At 42.9% G+C, this 18,851-nt stretch overlaps 1 protein-coding gene across 1 annotated transcript in view; it reads right to left on the bottom strand.

Moving 5' to 3' along the window:
• Positions 1-18,851, bottom strand: part of SF3B1 (splicing factor 3b subunit 1) — a 1,956,191-nt gene that overhangs the window by 408,239 nt on the left and 1,529,101 nt on the right. The window contains exon 16 of the mRNA XM_044060306.1: positions 13,051-13,182. Coding sequence (XP_043916241.1) covers positions 13,051-13,182 — 132 coding nt within the window. The remainder of the gene's footprint in view (positions 1-13,050; positions 13,183-18,851) is intronic.

Genomic DNA, 18,851 nt, shown 5'->3' with positions numbered 1-18,851 from the left:
GAACTCTAATGTTAGCTGCAGCTCCTCCTTCATTGAAAAGTTTAGTTAGGAATGCCAATATAGACAGGATCGGAGCTAGATAAGGATCAACATCATTCTGAGAGGCCCATAAAGAAAATCTCTTCCATTTGCTAAGATATAACTTTCTGCTAGATGATTTATGAGAGGATGTTATAATAAAGAACCAAAGGATGGAGTAAGCCCAGAGGTATAACAAAAAAAAAAAAAATATTGGACCAAAACCAAAAGGCACAACAGGAAGCTCCTAGATGCTGTACAATCAGACTCCTTTATTAATGCCACAACAAGAATAGAAAAGTACAGTTGTGTACACGTACCATAAATGTAGATGTTCGAGTGTATTCACTGTTGCAGTCATTACATTTGGGTTATCTGCTTGCAGGTAGCCCTCAGTCGGCCTGATTAACAAAGTCTTGGGTCCTGCGTCGGTTGCTGTCCCTTCTTCCATGACGTCAGGTCGTCAGGGGTATAAAACATGCAGACGAAGCCATTACATCAGTTTTTCTTGCCCCAGGTGTTAGGTGTCCCCCAATGGGAAGCAATTAAATATAAAAGCACAAAGATGTACCTCAAACAAAAAACAAAAAAACAAATACAATAAAATGGCTTTTAAGCATAGTAAAGGAAAGCAGAGGTATAGCCAAAAAAAGTTAGGGGGCTGGAGGGGAGCGTAACCAGGACTGCAACAGTGAATACACTCTAACATCTACATTTATGGTAAGTGTACACAACTGCACTATGTTCTTCGTGTTTCACTGTTGCAGTCATTACATTTGGGTAGATTCCCAAAGCTATGGTTGGGAGGAGGAATTTAGATAGCATTAGGGCCAGCTATAAGGCCCTGCAAGACCGCAGTAGCAAAGCCAGCTGTGGATTTAGAGAAAATTACAAATGATAATGCTTGGTGAAAGTATGTACACAACACCAGGTAGCAGCTTCTATGAAGTCCCTGGTAGGGACGCCTCTGAGAAAGGCTGTAGAAGTAGATGCAGCCCTGGTGGAGTGAGGTCTGATCCCCTGGGGGATAGGTTTTCCATGGTGCTCGCAGCAGAAATGAAAGCACTGCCTTATCCACTTAGGAATGGTTTGTTTTGAAATAGCCTTCCCCTCTGCCCCTGCAGCAAATGCTACCAGCAGTTGTTCAGATTTTCTTTGAGGTTTAGTCCTGTCCAAGTAGAATCTAAGTTGTCTGTGCACATCCAAAGAATGCAGAATCCGTTCCCCTTTGTTCCGTGGATTGGGAAAGAAGGCAGGCAAATGAATGGACTTATTAAAAGCCACACTAGATACCACTTTGGGCACAAAGGATGGATTGGTTCAGTGACACCCTGTCCGCATGAAAGATGATGAAAGGCTCCACTGCCATAAGGGCCTGCATTTCAGATACCCTTCTAGCTGAAGTGATTGCTAAAAGGAAAGCTGTTTTCCAAGAAAGAAATTTTAAATCTGTAGTAGCAGCTGGCTCGAAAGGAGGTAGAGTGAGTTTCTCCAATACAAAGTTAAGGTCCCAGGCTGCGGTTGGAGCTCTCCTGTGTGGTCTCAAATTTTTGGCCCCTCTGAGGTACTGCTTGAGCAGTGGATGAGAGAGAAGAGGGGAGGTTCTGTGTTATAATGAGCCGAAATGGCTGATGCGTGGATTTTAATGGAGGAAAAAGACAGGCCCTTTTGAAGCATCTCAGTTAAGTATTGCAAAATCTGAGGTAAATTGGGTGCTGCTGTGCTCATCCCTTGAGATTGGTTCCAGGCACAGAATCTTTTCCATTTTTCAGCATAAGATTTTCTAGTACTAGGCCTCCTTGCCTCTAAGTTGACATCCATCACAGGTTTGTTGAGGGATGGTAAGGGAGAGTTTAAGTAATAAGCCAGGCTGCAAGGTTCAGTGTTGGAAGCAGAGGGTGCAGAATCTGGTTCTCCTGCTGAGACCACAGGGAAGGAAGTCTGAGGCAGGTGCCATGGAGATAACTGTGACGCACTTCGCAGGAGGGGGTACCAGTGTTGGCGCGGCCAGTCTGGAGCAATCAAAATCATCCTTGGTTTGTCCTATTTGACTTTTAGTAGTACTTTGGAGAGCAGAGGCAGCGGGGGGTATGCAGAGACCGATAGGTTTCTCCAGCTGAAGGACAGATCATCTACTTTTCAGGCTTGTTTGTGGGGAGTCCTTGTGCAAAATTTGTACAACTGGTAGTTCTGGAGGGAGGCAAACAGGTCTATATCTGGGCTCCCCCATTCGTTTGTCAACATGATGAAAATCCTTGGTTCCAGTTTCCACTCATGTGGATCCATGAGGTTTCTGCTTAGTCTGTCTGCCAATGTATTTAATTTTCCTGGCAGGAATTAAGCTTGTAGGTGCACTTGGTAGCTCAAGGCTGTGTTCCACAATGCCATGGCTAGTCTGCAGAGGTGGTAAGAATGTGTACCCCCCCTGCTTATTTATGTACCACATAACCATGGTGTTGTCCGTCTTTACCATTAGTTGTCCTGGAAGAATGTAGTCCTTGAAGGCTGTCAGAGCATTCTGTACAGCTAACATTTTTTTTGATTGAAATGCAGGTGCATTTGACTTTGGTTCCATTTGCCCTGAATGCACTTCCCTGCCAGGTGAGCCTCCCATGCATAGTCTGATGCATCTGTTAGGGTTTGGGCAGCAGGGGGTAGTGTGAAAGGTAGTCACTTGTTTTGGTGGCAGGCATTTGCCCACCAAAGGAACTCTAGGCGTAGGCAAGGTACGATAAGAATCATTGTTTCTAGGCTGTGAGAATGACGACTCCATAGGCTTTTTAGATACCATTGTAGTTTCCTCATACGCAGTCTTGCATATGGAATTAGAAGAATGCAGGAGGCCACGAACCCCAAGGCTTGCAGTATTTGTCTTGCAGATTATAGGGTTTTTGTGGCCACTTGTTTGAAGTAGGTTGTCAAATGAATTTGCCTTTCTGGCATGAGGTAAGCCATCTGGGAAGTTGTATTCAAGTTTGCTCCCAGGAATGTAATTTGTTGACAGGGTACCAGTTGTGATTTCTTTTCGTTTATGGTGTACCCCAGACATGTTAGAACCCTTTTTACAAACGCCAGATGATTCAAAAGTATGTCCTGGCTTTCTGCTTGAATTAGAGAATCATCCAGGTATGGGTATATTTGAATTCTTCTTTGCCTGGAGCTAGGCACTTTGTGAATACCCTGGGTGCAGTAGATAAGCCAAAGGGCAGTGCAGAGAACTGATCGTGTGTGCAGCCTAATTCGAAGCGTAGATATCTTCTGCAAGATTCCCTGACTGGGTTGTGCAGGTATGCTTCTTTTAAGTCTAGCGTTGCCAACCAGGTGTCTTTGCCTAGCATAGGGAGTAATTGGTGAAGAGTCGTCTTGAATTTTGGAATCTACAGAAAGGTGTTTAGAGTAGACAGGTCCAGGATTGGATGCCATGATTTGTCTTTTCTGGGTACCAGGAAAAGTATGGAGTAGAAACCTTGTCCCTTTTCCTCTTCTGGTACCAGTTCAATAGCCCCCATGTTTAAGACAGAAAGTACTTGTTTTTGTGCCTCTGCCCCACTGATTTGGGAGTAGGTCCGGCCACCCACTTGGCGTTGGCAACGTGTGGAAGTGAAATCTGTATCCCTGGACACTATATTTAAAACCCATTTGTCCTGGGTAATGAGTTCCCAGTTCTTTGCATGAAGAGCAATCTTTCCCCCCAAAGGGGCAGTCAGAAGGTAAGTGCCTGGAAATTTTAAAAGGAAGTCATTGAGACAGTTTACCATAGGGGGATGTCTTGCTATTCCCAGACTTGAAGTGGAGGTCCCCCACTGCTTAGTTCTGTGAGTCCCCTGGGACTGAAAGCTGGGGATTTGCTGTGTCTGGGTTTGGCTTGAGAAGACCTGGAAGGGGCTGGAAAGGACCAATTCTTAGAAGGCCAGTGCCTACTAAATCTAGGAGGCTGAACTTGTAAAAAATCTTTAACAGTTTGCATAGATTTAGCTTTATCTTTCACCTTTTTAAGAACTTCTTCAGCCTTGTTGCCAAACAGGCGGTCCTGATTTAAAGGAGCATCCCACAATTTAGCTTTAACATGATCAGGCAAAGATTGCTCCTTAAGCCAAGCATGCCTTCTAAGCACAGACTCAGTAACAGCAGCCCTGCAAGAGGCCTCTAAAGAATCAAAACCACATTGCAAAGTATGTTTTCCAACTTGTTCAGGAGAATGCATTAAATCCTGTAAGTCTTTATTTTCCACACAGTCAGGAATCAACATCATTTTCTGTTTAATCAGTCCAATAACATGTTGCTGATATTTTAACATATGAAACTGGCAGTTTAAAACTATAATTGCCAAGGTTGCTGAAGTATAAACCTTTTTACCCCATCTAGCTAGCGCACTGGAGTCTCTATCAGAAGGGGTAGGATTTTTAGCAGTAGAAGCCTTAATGCCCTTGGGCCCCTGTGAAATAGTCTCTGGATCTGCAATAGGATTTTTGAAAACAAAAGTACAGTTGTGTACCTACCATAAATGTAGATGTTAGTGTATTCACTGCTGCAGTAATTACTCTTGGGTTATCCTGCTGGCAGGCTACCCGCAGTCGGCCTGAATTCCAAAGTCCTGGTCAGGCATTGGTTGCGGTCACCTCTTCCCTGACGTCAGTGCACCAGGGGTATAAAAAGATGCAGCCGACGCCATTTTCTTCAGTTTTTCTTGCCCCAGACGTCAGGTGCCCCCAAAAGGGTAGGCTAAATAAATTATGCCAATAAACATACATGCACTAAAGTAACATTTCCTTCATCTACAAGCAAATACACCACATAGGATGTATAGAATGCAGAAGTACAGATAAACCCCAACAAAAGAAAGGGGGACGGTGGGAGGGTAACCTGGACTGCAACAGTGAATACACTCCAACATCTACATTTATGGTAGGTACACAACTGTACTATGTTCATCGTGTTTCACTGTTGCAGTCATTACTCTTGGGTTGAATCCCAAAGCTGAGGATGGGTGACAGCTAAATAGGATTAGGAGAGGCTATGATAGGCTATGAGGCCCTGCAGAACTGCAGGGGCAAAGCCTGCTCTGGATTTAGAGTAAAGAGGCAAGTGGTAGTGCTTTGTAAAAGTGTGCACTGAACTCCAAGTTGCAGCCTCTAAGATGTCTTTGGTTGGTACTCCTCTGAGGAAGGCTGCTGAAGTGGCTGCTGCTCTGGTAGAATGCGGCCTAATGCCCTTAGGCACTGATTTGCCATGCCGTGAATAGCAAAAAAGAATGCAATGACCTATCTATTTAGAAAAAGTCTGTTTTGACATAGCCTTTCCTTGTGATCCTGCAGCATATGCCACTAAAAGTTGCTCAGTCTTTCTGAAAGCTTTAGTTCTGTCCAAGCTGAAGCGTAGTTATGTCCAAAGAATGTAGAATTTTCTCACCCTTGTTCTGTGGGTTTGGATAAAAGGTAGGCAAGTGAATGGTTTGGTTGAGGGTCACACTGGACACCACCTTAGGCATAAATGTAGGGTTTGTTCTCAAAGAAACCCTGTCTGGATGAAAAATGATAAAAGGTTCCACAGCCATGAGTGCTTGTAACTCCGAAACTCGCCTTGCAGAGGTTATTGCTAGGAGCAGAGCTGTTTTCCGGGATAAGAATTTAATATCAGCTGTTGAGGCTGGCTCAAAAGGAGGCAGTGTGAGTTTTTCCAAGACATAATTGAGGCCCCATGGTGCTCTCCTTGGAGGCCTGATGTTTTAGGCCCCTCTGAGGTACTGCCTTATTAAAGGATGAGAAAAGATAGGTGGTTCCGTATTGTAATGGGCTCAAATGGCAGAGGCATGAACCTTAATTGATGAAAAGGAAAGGCCTTTGTCCAGCATCTCAGTTAGGTATTGTAAAATCTGAGGAATATTTAGTACATACGTGTCAATGCCTTGTTTCTGGTTCCAAGCACAGAATGTTTTCCATTTTTCTGCATAAGATTTTCTGGTACTGGGCCTCCTGCCTTCAAGATAACATCCATAACAGCTTTTGAAAGAGGAGTGTTCTGAATGGCTACATTATGCGCAATGATGCCAGATTTAAGGTCCTGAGTTGGCTGTGCAGGATCTGATTGTTTTGTTGGGTCAGCAAGTGAGAGGTTTGAGGCAATATCCATGCTGGACCTTGAGACAAACTCTTTAGGATTGGGTACCAGTGCTGGTGTGGCCAGTCTGGTGCAATAAGTATAATTTTTGGCTTCTCTTGTCTGACCTTTAGGAGTACCTTGGGAAGGAGAGGCAGTGGAGGAAAGGTATATACTCTGTTAGGTTTTTCCAGCTGAAGGATAGGGCATCCACTTTCCATGCTTGTTTGTGATAAATGGTTGTGCAAAATCTCTGTAATTGGCAGTTGTGAGGGGAGGCAAATAGATCTATGTCTGGGCATCCCCATTTCCTTGTTATCATGCTGAAGACTTGTGGATCCTGTTTCCACTTGTGGGGATCCATGAGGTTTCTGCTTAGTCTGCCAGAGTATTTGTTTTTCCTGGCAGGAATTGTGCCTGCAGGTGAACTTGATAAGTCAATGCTGTGTCCCACAAGGTCATTGCTTGTCTGCAGAGGGGGTAGGAATGTGAGCCTCCCTGCTTATATACCACATGACCGTAGTATTGTCTGTCTTTATCAGTAGTTGTCCTGGATGAAGTAGATCCTTGAAAGCTGTCAGGGCATTCTGAACAGCTAGCATCTCTTTCTGATTGATATGAAGATGCATCTGGCTTGCGGGCCATGTGCCCTGAATACATTTTCCTGCCATATGGGCCCCCCAGGCATAATCTGATGCATCCGTTGTTAGTGTCTGCCTGGCTGTGGGTAAAGTGAATGGCAGACCCTTGTTGTGGTGACAGGCCTGTGCCCACCATCGAAACTCCTGTTGCAGGCAGGGAATGAGGGTAATTACTGTCTCCAGGCTGTGGCAATGCTGAGTCCAAACACTTTTTAGATACCATTGTAGTTTCCTCATACGCAGTCTGGCATATGGAATTAGTAGAATGCAGGACGCCATGAAGCCCAAGGCCAGCAGGATTTTCCTTGCAGATAAATGGGTCTTTGTTGTCAACTTTTTGAAGTAAGAAGTCAGTTGCCTTTGTTTATCTGGCGTGAGATAAGCCATCTGGGCAGTTGTATTTAAGCTTGCACCCAGGAATATTATCTCTTGAGAGGGTACTAGTTTTGATTTCTTTTCGTTTACTGTGTACCCTAGGCAAATTAGTAATCTTTTTAAAAATGCCAGATGCTTTAGAAGAATGTCTTTGTTCTCTGCTTGAATAAGGCAATCGTCCAAGTACGGATATATTTGAATTCCTCTTTGTCTGCAAAATGCAATTACTGGTGCCAGGCATTTTGTGAAGACCCTGGGCGCAGTAGATAAGCCAAAGGGCAGTGCAGAGAATTGGTAGTGCATTGAGCCAGCTATGAATCTGAGGTATCTTCTGCATGACTGTCTGATTGGGAAAAGCAGGTATGCCTCTTTTAGGTCCAAAGTTACGAGCCAAGCCTTCTTGCCCAGCATGGGCAGTAGCTGCTGTAGAGTCAACATCTTGAATTTTTGAACATCCAGAAATGTGTTTAGTATAGACAGGTCCAGTACTGGTCTCCAGGTTTTGTCCTTACTGGGCACCAAGAAAAGTCTCGAATAAAATCCTTGCCCCTGCTCTTGCTGTGGTACTTGTTGAATGGCCCTCATGCCCATGAGGGATGTAATTTGCTTTTGTGCCTCTGCCCATTGATTGTGTGGCAGGTCTGGCATACCTTTTGACTTTGGTAGGGTGTGAAAATGGAACCTGTAAGCCCTGGGACACTATGTTCAAGACCCATATGTCCTGGGAATCACTTGCCAATTTGGTGAAAAAAATGCTAGTTTTCCCCCTAAGGGGGCTGCCAAAAGTTAAGTGCTTGGATCTGGCAGAGGAAAGTCATTGGGACTCTTTCCTGTAAGGTTGTGATCAAGTCTTCTCCACTTTTGGAGGTAGGAGCACCCCATTGTTTAGGCCTGTATGAGCCTTGGGGCTGAGATCTGCCTCTGGGGCGTCTGTATCTGCCTCTTTGTGGCCTGTCTGACACTGGAAAAGACCAATCTTTTGAAGGCCAGTTCCTGCTAAATCTGGGTGGCTGTACCTGTAAGAAATCCTTAACTGTCTGCATGTATTTCGCTTTATCCTCCATTTTCTTCAACACCTCTTCTGCTTTAGCACCAAACAAAGTATCATGCTGTAATGGAGCATCTAATAATTTTGCTTTAACATGATCAGGCAGATTCTGTTCCTTTAACCAAGCATGCCTTCTAATGACACAACTGGTAACAGCGGCCCTGCAAGAGGCCTCCAGTGAATCATAACCACATTGCAAAGTATGCTTTCCCACTTGTTCAGCTGCATGCAATAAATCCTGCATTTCCTTGTTCTCCGAACATTCAGAAATTGTCAACATTTTCTGTTTAAGCAGTGACATTAAGTATTGCTGATATTTAAGCATATGAAACTGACAATTTAAAGCCCTTACAGCCAAGGTAGCAGAAGTGTAAACTTTTTTCCCCCATCTGTCCAGTGCCCTAGAATCCCTATCAGAGGGGACAGGGTTTTTTGCAGTGGAAGCCTTTGGGACCCTGAGATATAGTTTCTGGGTCAGCAGCGGGGTTTTTATATAGGAATTTATGAGAGTCTGGGACCCTGTAGCATCTGTCTGGCTTATCAGGTGCAAGGGGTAAAGAGTCAAGAGACAGGCCGGACTCTGAAAATACATCTACAATGTCTAGAACGGGTAGAATAGCAAGAGGTCTGTGCTGAGGTAGTAGCAGAAAGTCTCTGAGCCTTTTCTTAGATTCTGAGTAATCTTGGCTCTCCCAGTGAAAATGCTCCCTCATGGTATGTAGGGTTTCACCAAAAGAATAATCTTCAGGAGGAGAGGCTGAAGGAATGGATTCTTCAGCATCAGAATCCTCATAGGGAGGAAAATAATATCGCTGTTCAGAAGGGCAATCAGAGGAAATTCAAACCTGATCAGAAGAATCATATTCTGTCTCTTGCCTAGAGCCTCTTATCAGGAGGGGGATGGGAACCCCTGATCAAAGTAATTAGGTCTTTGGCCATTTTAAGCATCTGATTTTAGGCATGGAAGTCTGAGTAGGAGAATGCTGTACTTGTTTCTTTGTCTTTAGAACTGCTTTAGTCTTTGAAGCTGAAGATGGTTTAACATATAACTGTGTAGGTCTGAAAACACCCTCAGAAGCCGATGCCTGCTCAGCGGCTCCAGACCTATCTGAGGGAATGATATCAGAGTGTCCAATACCTTGAGTATCCACAGGCCCAGTTGGCTCCACGTAGGAGTCGGCAGTGGCCTGTGGCTCTGAGGTAGCGGGCGTCAGGGGCTGCGAAAGCGCCTCACTGAGAACTGGCGAACCGGCGAATGGCTTGGCGGAGGCCTCGTCGTCGGTTTTGGACCTCGGATGCCTATCCTTTTCCTTGTCCTTGCATTTTTTGTAAACTCCGGTCATCGGCTGTTCGATGGCATTATATAGTTAAATCTTCGGCCAAAGTAATGAAATGCAAAATCAAACCGATGCATAATAGTGCGTTGGTTAAATCTAGCACAAAACCGACAACTAGCAACGTCATGGTCAGGGCCTAGGCAAGGAATACAGTAAGAATGAAAATCCTTATGAGGTATTTGCTTCCCACAAGAAATACAATTGTTAACTTTTTCTGACATCGGTCTGGAGCAAGAAAAAAAGGTTCCCCAACGGGGTGCTTAGCTTTAATGAAGACTTTGGTTCTGAAATTCGGATTTGAAAATCTCAGGAGTCGGCCAATCGGCACTTGCAAACTGCTTTTGCTTCGGGCACCGCGCGGCAAGAAAGACTGAAGAAAATGGCATCGGCTGCATCTTTTATACCCCTGGCGCACTGACGTCAGGGAAGAGGCGACAGCAACTGACGCCGGACCAGGACTTTGGAATTCAGGCCGACTGCAGTAGCCTGCCAGCAGGATAACCCAAGAGTAATGACTGCAACAGTGAAACACGATGAACATCTTGTGGGTCTCAGGAACCCTGTAGTATCTGTCAGGTTTACTGGGAGCAGGCGGCAGGGAATCAGGGACCAAACTGGATCCAGAGAAAGCATCAACAACAATGTCTAGTACAGGAGGAATAGCCAAAGGCCTATGCTGAGGTAGGAGAAGGAAATCCCTAAGCCTCTTTTTTGAATCAGAAAATTCCTGGCTTTCCCAGTGAAAATGCTCCCTTAGAGTATGTATGGTTTCCCCAAAAGAAAAATCCTCAGGAGGTGAAGCAGAGGGAATAGAATCCTCTGCATCAGAATCCTCATACGTAGGTAAGGACAAATCCAGGTCATCAGAAGAGTCAGAAAAAACAGAATCCTGATCCGAAGACTCATAATCAAGCTAAGCCCTAGGCCTCTGGGGGGGGGGGGGTTGTCTACCCCTGATTAGAGTTATTAGATCTTCAGCCATTTTTATCATTTGTTTTTTAGGTATAGAAGCCTGAGCATGTGGCCTGGGTGTCGGTTTTTTAGAGATGGATCGAGATTTAGGCCTTAGTAATGAAGGAGGCCTCGATTTAATATGCAAGTCCGTAGGCCTGAATGCACCCTCAGAAGCCTGCGCCTGCACAGCGGCTCTGGACCCATCCAAGTTAGAGACATCCGCGGGTTCCACAGCTGAAGTAACTCGCGGCATACCGGACTCCGAATGGGTCTCAGTAGAGGCCTGCAAATCAGAAGTAGCGGGTATTAGGGGCTGCGAAAGCGCCTCACTGAGTACTGGCGAACTGTCGACTGGCTTAGGAGAAGTGTTGTCGGCAGTTTTGAACCTCATCAGCCTGTCTGTCTTTATCTTTGCGTTTTTTAGGAATCCTGGTAGTCGGATGGGTAACTACGACATTTCTGGGTAATTAAGCAGAGAACCGAAATATTTAGAGGCAAAAATATACCAATGACGGACAGTGCGCTGATTAAATAAAGCACAAAACTGACAGCAAGGTACGTCGTGGTCAGGGCCTAGGCAAGGAATACAGTACGAATGAAAATCTTTATGAGGCATTTGCTTTCCACAAGTAATGCAATTATTAACTTTTACTGACATCAGACAGGAGCAAGAAAAAGTTTCCCCAACGGGGTACTTAGCTTTTAGTTGAAGATTTCAGTTCTGAAACTCGAAAATGAAAATTTCAGGAGTCGGCCGACCGGCACTTGCGAACTGCTTCTGCTTCGGGCACCGCACGGCAAGAAAGACTGATGTAATGGCGTAGTCTGCATGTTTTATACTCCTGACGTCATGGAAGAAGGGACAGCAACTGATGCAGGACCCAAGACTTTGTTAATCAGGCCGACTGAGGGCAACCTGCAGGCAGACCACCCAAATGCAATGACTGCAACAGTGAAACACGAACATCAGAAGGTGTAGGAGGAATTAAGATCGGCTCTGAAGCCCCCTGGGTCGGTGCCGATAAAATTTTTGCTAGTGCCGGTATTTGTAGGAGCTTCTTTACCACACGGTCCACATCCAAATCAGACAGTCTACATGAGGCCCGTGAGGAATGTGACGAAGTCACAAATTGCAGTATAGGGGATTTTAAGGTAGGGTCTACCGTCTTCCAAGGTCAGGGACCAGCTCCTAACAATAACGACAGTCAGTTCCGAAGGCTGTGGAACCAATGTGGATGCTTTACTGGATGCTAACTTCGATGTAGATGGAGATTTTGTCAGCTACGTCGTCTCTGAGTGTTTGTCTAACTTATCCAGAAGAAGAAGGGCTGCAATTGCACTCTAACACATCACACACAGTGTACTAACACTAATAAAGTAGAACAAAATGGCCTAAAAGCATGGCCACTATTATTACTATGAATAAAGTAAAGGTAACTATATGGCCTATAAAACTATATGCCCTACGAAAGAGCTAAAACACACTTTTAGCTAAAGAATAAAGAGAAATAAAGGGCCTAAAAATGCGGCCACTAATTCCTCTAAGCTAATTCAAGAGAGACGGGGAGATTAATTATCTAATCTAAATAGTCAAAGATCTAACTACAGAAACAAGCTACACACTCTAACTACTATATCAATGCTAAACGGTTAAATGTTTGCTAAAATTATAGCTATAATATTTAAACAAGAATCATTATTCACTGGCTAGAGCTGGTGAACGTCCGATCAAGTTGCAGCAGCAAATGAGATCTGAGGGAAGATCAGGGTGCATCATGGGATAGGAAGTTGGCCTCCAGCTGGTTGAAGACCTTGAGCTTTTGCAGTTGGCCGAGTCGGAGCTGAGGATCGGCTCCAAACCCATCATTAAAGAATGGTTTCGGAGCCCATCAGTACAGAATGAATGGCGAGATAGAACAACTTCACATCAGTTTACTTTTGGAAAACAGAAAATACAGCAGCATTAGGAAAACATCTTTCTGAGAGTACCTAGGTTATGAAACAATTTACCAAGGTCTGTCAAGAAGATGCAAAAGTCTGATCCGGTTTAAAAGGCAGACATTTTCATTTTTGGTGATAAGGTACTTATGACTGGGACTAGAATAAGACTCATACTGACCACATGTAAGGTGCAAAGCCTAATGACACTGTAACAATTTGATCACCTGTTACCAGTAGAATCCAGTTCTGTATAATCAAGTAAAAATGAAACATAGGCTTTAAAACGTGCATCACATCATCACCCAATGATAGTTCAAAGTCCCCCCTCCCCTCCATTGAGCAACACTCTACCTAGTGCACAAAAACAAATATGAACTTATTTTAGACACCAGCCTTGAAATGCAGAGGTTCAAGTTATATATAATGAGGGAAGAGACAAGAAAGGTTTCATGTGGGGGGGAGGGGGGCAACTGGAAATAAACCGAATGGTTAAGCTAGTCTTGCCCTTTTTTTCTCTTACATTGAAAGTGTACACACACTCCACACCACAAGCAACAAGTACAGCTGGCATATTATCCATGATGAAAAGGAATATGCAGCTATGGAACAAATAGCATAACATACAAAAGCTTCAACTCACCCAATAGCTTTGGCAATGTAACCAAAAGTATTTACTGTTGCTCTTCTGATGGCTTTTTTGTGTGCCTTCAGTAATTCAAGAAGCTCAAAGCAGATACGCATCCATTCTCTTGCTGACACGTACTCAGCACCTCTGTTTTTTGGGGAAAGGTGGAGAAATAGATTAGATAAACTCCATACCTAGTGCTCTGCAAAACATATACAATCAGAATATAGGACTATAAATGTAAACAAAAAGTAACAGGAAAAACAAAGCACAGGCACCAAACAGCAAAAATACCAGCATGTCTGTTAATGGTAGTCATTCACAATGGCTCAATGGCATATGGGCTCTCTGCTTGCACAAATACACATTGGAAGCTTTCCAGAGCTCAGAAGTTCCTCCCTCTGACTCTCTGTGATAAAAGATCTGCTAAGCCCTTCCCATCAGGGGAAGCCTAACCCACATCACTGGACATCAGTTGTTCAGTCTTTTACTGCCCACTGTCTGAATCAGTTACATTTCCTCTGCAGCCTGCATTGGTGGATTACAGCTTTTTTTATTATTTATTTATTTACATTTGTTGACCGGGCTAGTCTAACTGGATACATGTCCATTTTCAGTAGAGGCCTGGGGAGAAAAGCTCCAAGCACAGACAGAAAAACATTATTATATAATATTTATATAAAAAGCTATTATCAAGTACAGATAATAACAGTATTGGAATATTTGTGAGAGAAAAAACAAACAAACATATTCCTTTCTGAAAGAGTAATACATTTTAAAAAAGTTATAACAATTTTTTTTATGTAGGAAACATACTACAGTTAGTACAGGTAGGAAACCTACTACAGCAAAAAGGACATTGTAAAATTTGAGCAATTTAGTACACTGGAGAAGTGAAGTAGAAGGGAGAGCAGGAATGAGTAAGTGGGAAACCAGTCAGGGTTCGTGCAGGGGCAAAGCCAGTGAGTTTTAAAATGTTCTTTGAGATGTTTTTTAAAAAGATGTGTGGAAGAGAGAGTAGAAAGTTCACTTGGAAGCTGGTTCCAGGCTTTACCCACTGTGTTAGTGAAAAGTGGGTCTCCAGCTTTGTTTTTAGATTTAATAGTGGAAACTAGAAGCTTACTGGCTGAGTGAAGAGTTGTAAGGTTTTTGTAAGGGGTAGTCAGATTAGTGAGAATTGGGGTATTATTAGGGTGGAAAAGTATCTTTTGGGTTATAGTAAGTTGATGACAGAGTAGTTGGTGCTGCAGTTCTAACCATCCCAATTGTTTGAGGTTGAGACAGTGGTGGGTTCTAAAAGGGTTGCCAGTAGCAAATCTGGTAATGTTATTATAGCTAGTGGCAAGTTTGTTAAGGTTGTTTTTAGAAAGGTTGGTATAAATGGCAGAAGCATAAAACAGGGTAGAGATCAAATGAGTCTGGGCTATAGTGGTTCTGGCTGTTGGTGTAAGGAAGGGTTTGATTCTATACAGGGAACCTAGTTTTTTGTTGACAGATTTTATGGTAGTGTTGATGTGATCGTCATAGCTAAGGTTGCCATCTATGGTTATGCCCAGAAGACGGGTTGTGGCATCAAGGGATATGGTGGTTCCATTGTTAGAGGTTACAGTGAAGAGAAATTGTGGTGATTTTAAAGTAGGAGTAAAAAGAGTAATAATTTTGTTTTTTTGGGGTTCAGGAGGAGGCAGTGTTGCATGAACCAATTTTCAACAGTATGAAATACAGATTAGGTGAGGGTCTGGAGTGTGGTTGGGGACCTAGCTGAGCAGATTAAAGTAGAATCATCAGTATATTGTATTGCAGGTGGCTTGAGGAATTTTAGTATTTAGGTCATTAATAAACACTGAAAAGAGAAATAGGGCCTAGGATAGAGCCATGAGGTACTCCAAGGTTTACAGGGAGGGCAGTTGAAAGCTTATTGTCCCAAAGGACCGCTTGATGTCGGTTGTCTAAATAGGATTTAAACAAGAGTAATGCCTGTGTGTCCAGTGAATGGGCTTTTAATACCTTCATAAGCAGATTATGGTTGACCATATCGAAGGCTTTTGAAAGGTCGATAAAGCGGAGGAAAGAGTTATTGTTACAATTTTTGTTTATACAGTCAGAGAAGGATAGCAGGGCAGTTGAAGTACTATGGAATGGTCTGAAACCATGTTGGCAGTTGGCAAGTAAATTGTTGTGGAGAAGATGGTCAAGTAGTTGTTGTTGGATGCATTTTTCCATTACTTTAGCTATACAAGAGAGTAGGGCGATTGGCCTAAAGTTGGAAATATCAGTTGATGTCCCACCTTTGTGTAGAGGAATGATGTGAGAGACCTTCCATATAAGAGGGATTTTACTTTCTGAAATAGTTCTATTAATAAGAATAGAAATAGGGTAGGCAATGACTTTAACTGCAATTTGCAGGTATTCTGCTGGTATACAGTCAGCAGAAGGGGTGCATGGCTTGAGTTTTTGAAGGAGGTTATGAACGAGAGATGTAGGTACTGGTTGTATGTGAAAAGAAGGAACTGAGTTTGTTGTGGTACACGGTGGGAGGGTGGTAGAGTATTAGCTAGAGTTTGTACGGCTTCTATAAAGTAGTTGTTAAAGGAATCAGCTATCAGTTTAGGGTCATCATGGGTGATCCCTGATGTGGAGGAAGACTTGGTGTGACCTGGGTGAAGTAATTTGTTCATGGCTGACCAGAAATTTTGTGGTTTTTAATTGTGGGTTTGTTGGAGGTGAAGGTAAAAGTTTTTTTTTGTCTAGCAGAATTTATTTTTTGGTGGCATTTCTTAGTTGTTTAAAGTAAAGGTGGTCAGAAGGGCTTTTAGAGGCTCTCTACTTGGCCCATATTTTATTTCTTAGGTGGATTTTTTGCCTAGTTTGTTTTGTGAGCCATGGGGCAGTTTTGGTCTTTATTCGGGATGAGTGATAGGGGGCATACGGAAGTCTAGAATTTGAAGGAATCTAGTATTAAAGTAGGTGGCTGCTTCATCAAGTTGAAGATGGAGCAGTGGTGACCAGTCACATGCCTTTAGTTCTGTTTGGAAGTTCTCAGGGTGAAAGTTTTTTTTGGACGGTAGGTTTTGAAAATAGTAGGATTGGGCCTATGAAGTTTTTGTTTAATTATATAGGTAAGAGCATGGTCACTTATGTCATCTGGAAGGGTTCCTGGTTTATAAGTAGTAGGGTGACTGTTTATGAGAATCCAGTCTAATATGGTTTCCTTACCACTTTGTTTGTGGGTTCCAGTAGGGGTGGTTATCATTTGTGAGAAACCATAAAGATTTATTGTGATTAATGGGATTGGGGACCTATAGGTAGCCCAGTCTATATTAAAGTCACCCAACACAATGATTTCCTGGGGTAGGTGGATAGATAGGCCACTAAGTATATTTTCTAGAGTACTGATATTGTTAACAGGTGGAAGATAGGAACAGATTATATAGATGGATTTATAGTTATTGATTTGCAGCTTTGTTAAAAGGGTTTCTGCAATGGAGTTTGTGGGAAGTAGCACATTGAAGGTTGATACTTGGGAGTTCTGATTTATAAAACATGGCTACTCCCTCACCTTTTTTGGTAGTTCGGTCTTTTCTCAGGATGTTATATCCTGGGGGGGGGGGTAATCTCATGGTCTTTGGTTGAAGGTTTAAGCCAAGTTTCAGTAATACAGGGGATATCAAATTTGTGTACATCTAGGAGTGCATGAAGATGGGATATTTTATTGTTAATGCTATGGATGTTAAGGTGAGCTATCAGAAGGGAATTAGATGGACTTGCTGGGGTAGAGGTGGTGTGGGGTTTTTGGTTAAGTGGGTCACTGGGAAGTCTTGTATCAGGACCAGAGTTTGGATGGATATCATCATCTAAGAGGGGATGTTGTTGAGGTTTTTGTATTAGTTTTATGATTTTAAAGTAGCTGTAAGGGGGTTTCATGTCATGGAAGTAAGTGATATGGGTAGATCTGTGGTACTTTGGAAGGGTATAGCTAGAAGTACAGGTTATGTTAATGTGATTGTGGGAATTTATGTGTGAGAATGGTTGGGTTTGTTGGTAGTGGTGGTGCTGTTTCAGCAGACAATAATGTTCAAAGATGGTTGGTGTGAATACTAGAGTTAGGGAATCTAGAATAGTAGGCAAGAGTAGGAGGTATGTGTAAATAGAGTTATGTTTAGGGGCCACTGGGTTGAATAGGTAAGAGTGGTGCGAGGTGAAGGAAATCATCTTGTATTGTGAAGGAGTAAAGGTGTCTAGTAACAGGTAAAAATAGAGGTAACAGAAGGAGAGAAAGTTGTAAGAGGTAGTGGACTCAGGGAAGAAATTTTAATATGAGTTGTTATAGGGTTAGAAATATAAAAGGAAGTTAAATTTAGTTGGTAAAACTAGAAAAATAAAGGTGACAGAAGGAGGGTGAGAGTTGTAGAAGGTAGAGTGGACTGAGAGAAAAAAAGTTTAATATGAGTTGTTATAAAGGTTATAGATGTGAAATGAAGTTGTTTAGTTGGTAAATGCAGGAGGTAATAGTAAGGATAGGTAAGGGGGAGGGTGTAAAGGTTATTAAGTACTGTTCAGGAATTATTGTAATAGGAAGTGGGGGTGTTAAGTGGAAGTAGGTTGTGATAGGTAGTTGAGGGGTAGGGGTGTGGCTATGCAGGTATAAAGCTAACAGCACTGGGGGTGGGTGGGAATTGGGGGTAGGGTAAGGGAGCGGAGTGAGCCCGCAGGGCGAACGGAGTGGGTTACAGCAGGTAGATGAAGAGTTTGCAGAGACAATCAGAGAGTAACAGGTTCCAGGTGCAGAGAAGGTGGCCAGAGGTCAGTAGAGTTTGGTACAGCAGGTTGGAGGTAAAAAAGGATGGTGGAGTGGGAGGAAAAATAGGAGAGGTATAATTGAGCTAGAGGGTGTGATGAGAAAGAGATAAGAGCAGCAGAACAATGCAGAAAGATTCTCAGCTAGGCAAGGGGAAAATCTGAGAGAAGATCCACAGAAGAAAAAAACTAGGGAAAGTGGGGGAATAATTATAGCCTAAAGCTAGCTTGGAGCGCCACCTAGTGGGCAGAGAGTAGAATGCAACAAGGTAACTGTGACAGAAGTAGCAGGTAGGGGTGAAACAGATAATGGGTCCAGGGGTATGGAAATATGGCAGTAGAAACACAGACAGAGAGGAGTATGGCTGCTGGAATCCTGACTCAGAGGCTTAAATACTATCTATACCTGTTACAGGACAACTTACACAGAAGCAGGTTACAATCTATACTAGGTAAAGTGTAAATTAAACAGATACACTTAAGAAGTAGGACTTGGGTATAGCATACTTTCTTAATCCGTTAGAACAGGGAAGAAAGTCAAATCACTGGGCAGCAGAAATCTTTGGCCAGGCATTGGGATGGCTGGAATTGGATGAAAGGGGTCTTTACAGACTAGGCAGGTCCTTTAGAGCAGGATAGGAGGTACAGAGCTAGGAGGAATTAGAATGATAAAAATAGAGTAAGTTAGGGGTTAAGGCAACATGACTAATAATAGAACAATTAAAACAATCCTTAAAAGAACCAGTTCAAGCAGTAAATGAACAATATATAAGGAATATTATAATGATAGTTTACAGTTACAGCTTCTTGGTCGACAGCTAAAGCATGCAATAAGTAAACAGTACTCAGTAGGCATGTAAATGGCTGGAATTACATTCAGCAAGTTAAATGGTAGACTTAATACCTGAATATATATATATATATATATATATATATATATATATATATATATATATATATATTTATAAGCTACAACCTAGGCACGTTATATTTAAACAAATCAGTCAATACAGCTACTA

Source organism: Protopterus annectens, chromosome 2.part0 (genome assembly GCF_019279795.1).
Source record: "Protopterus annectens isolate FY-2018-M chromosome 2.part0, PAN1.0, whole genome shotgun sequence".
Lineage (NCBI taxonomy): Eukaryota > Metazoa > Chordata > Ceratodontiformes > Protopteridae > Protopterus > Protopterus annectens.
This window is presented reverse-complemented; position numbering and strand designations above follow the sequence as displayed.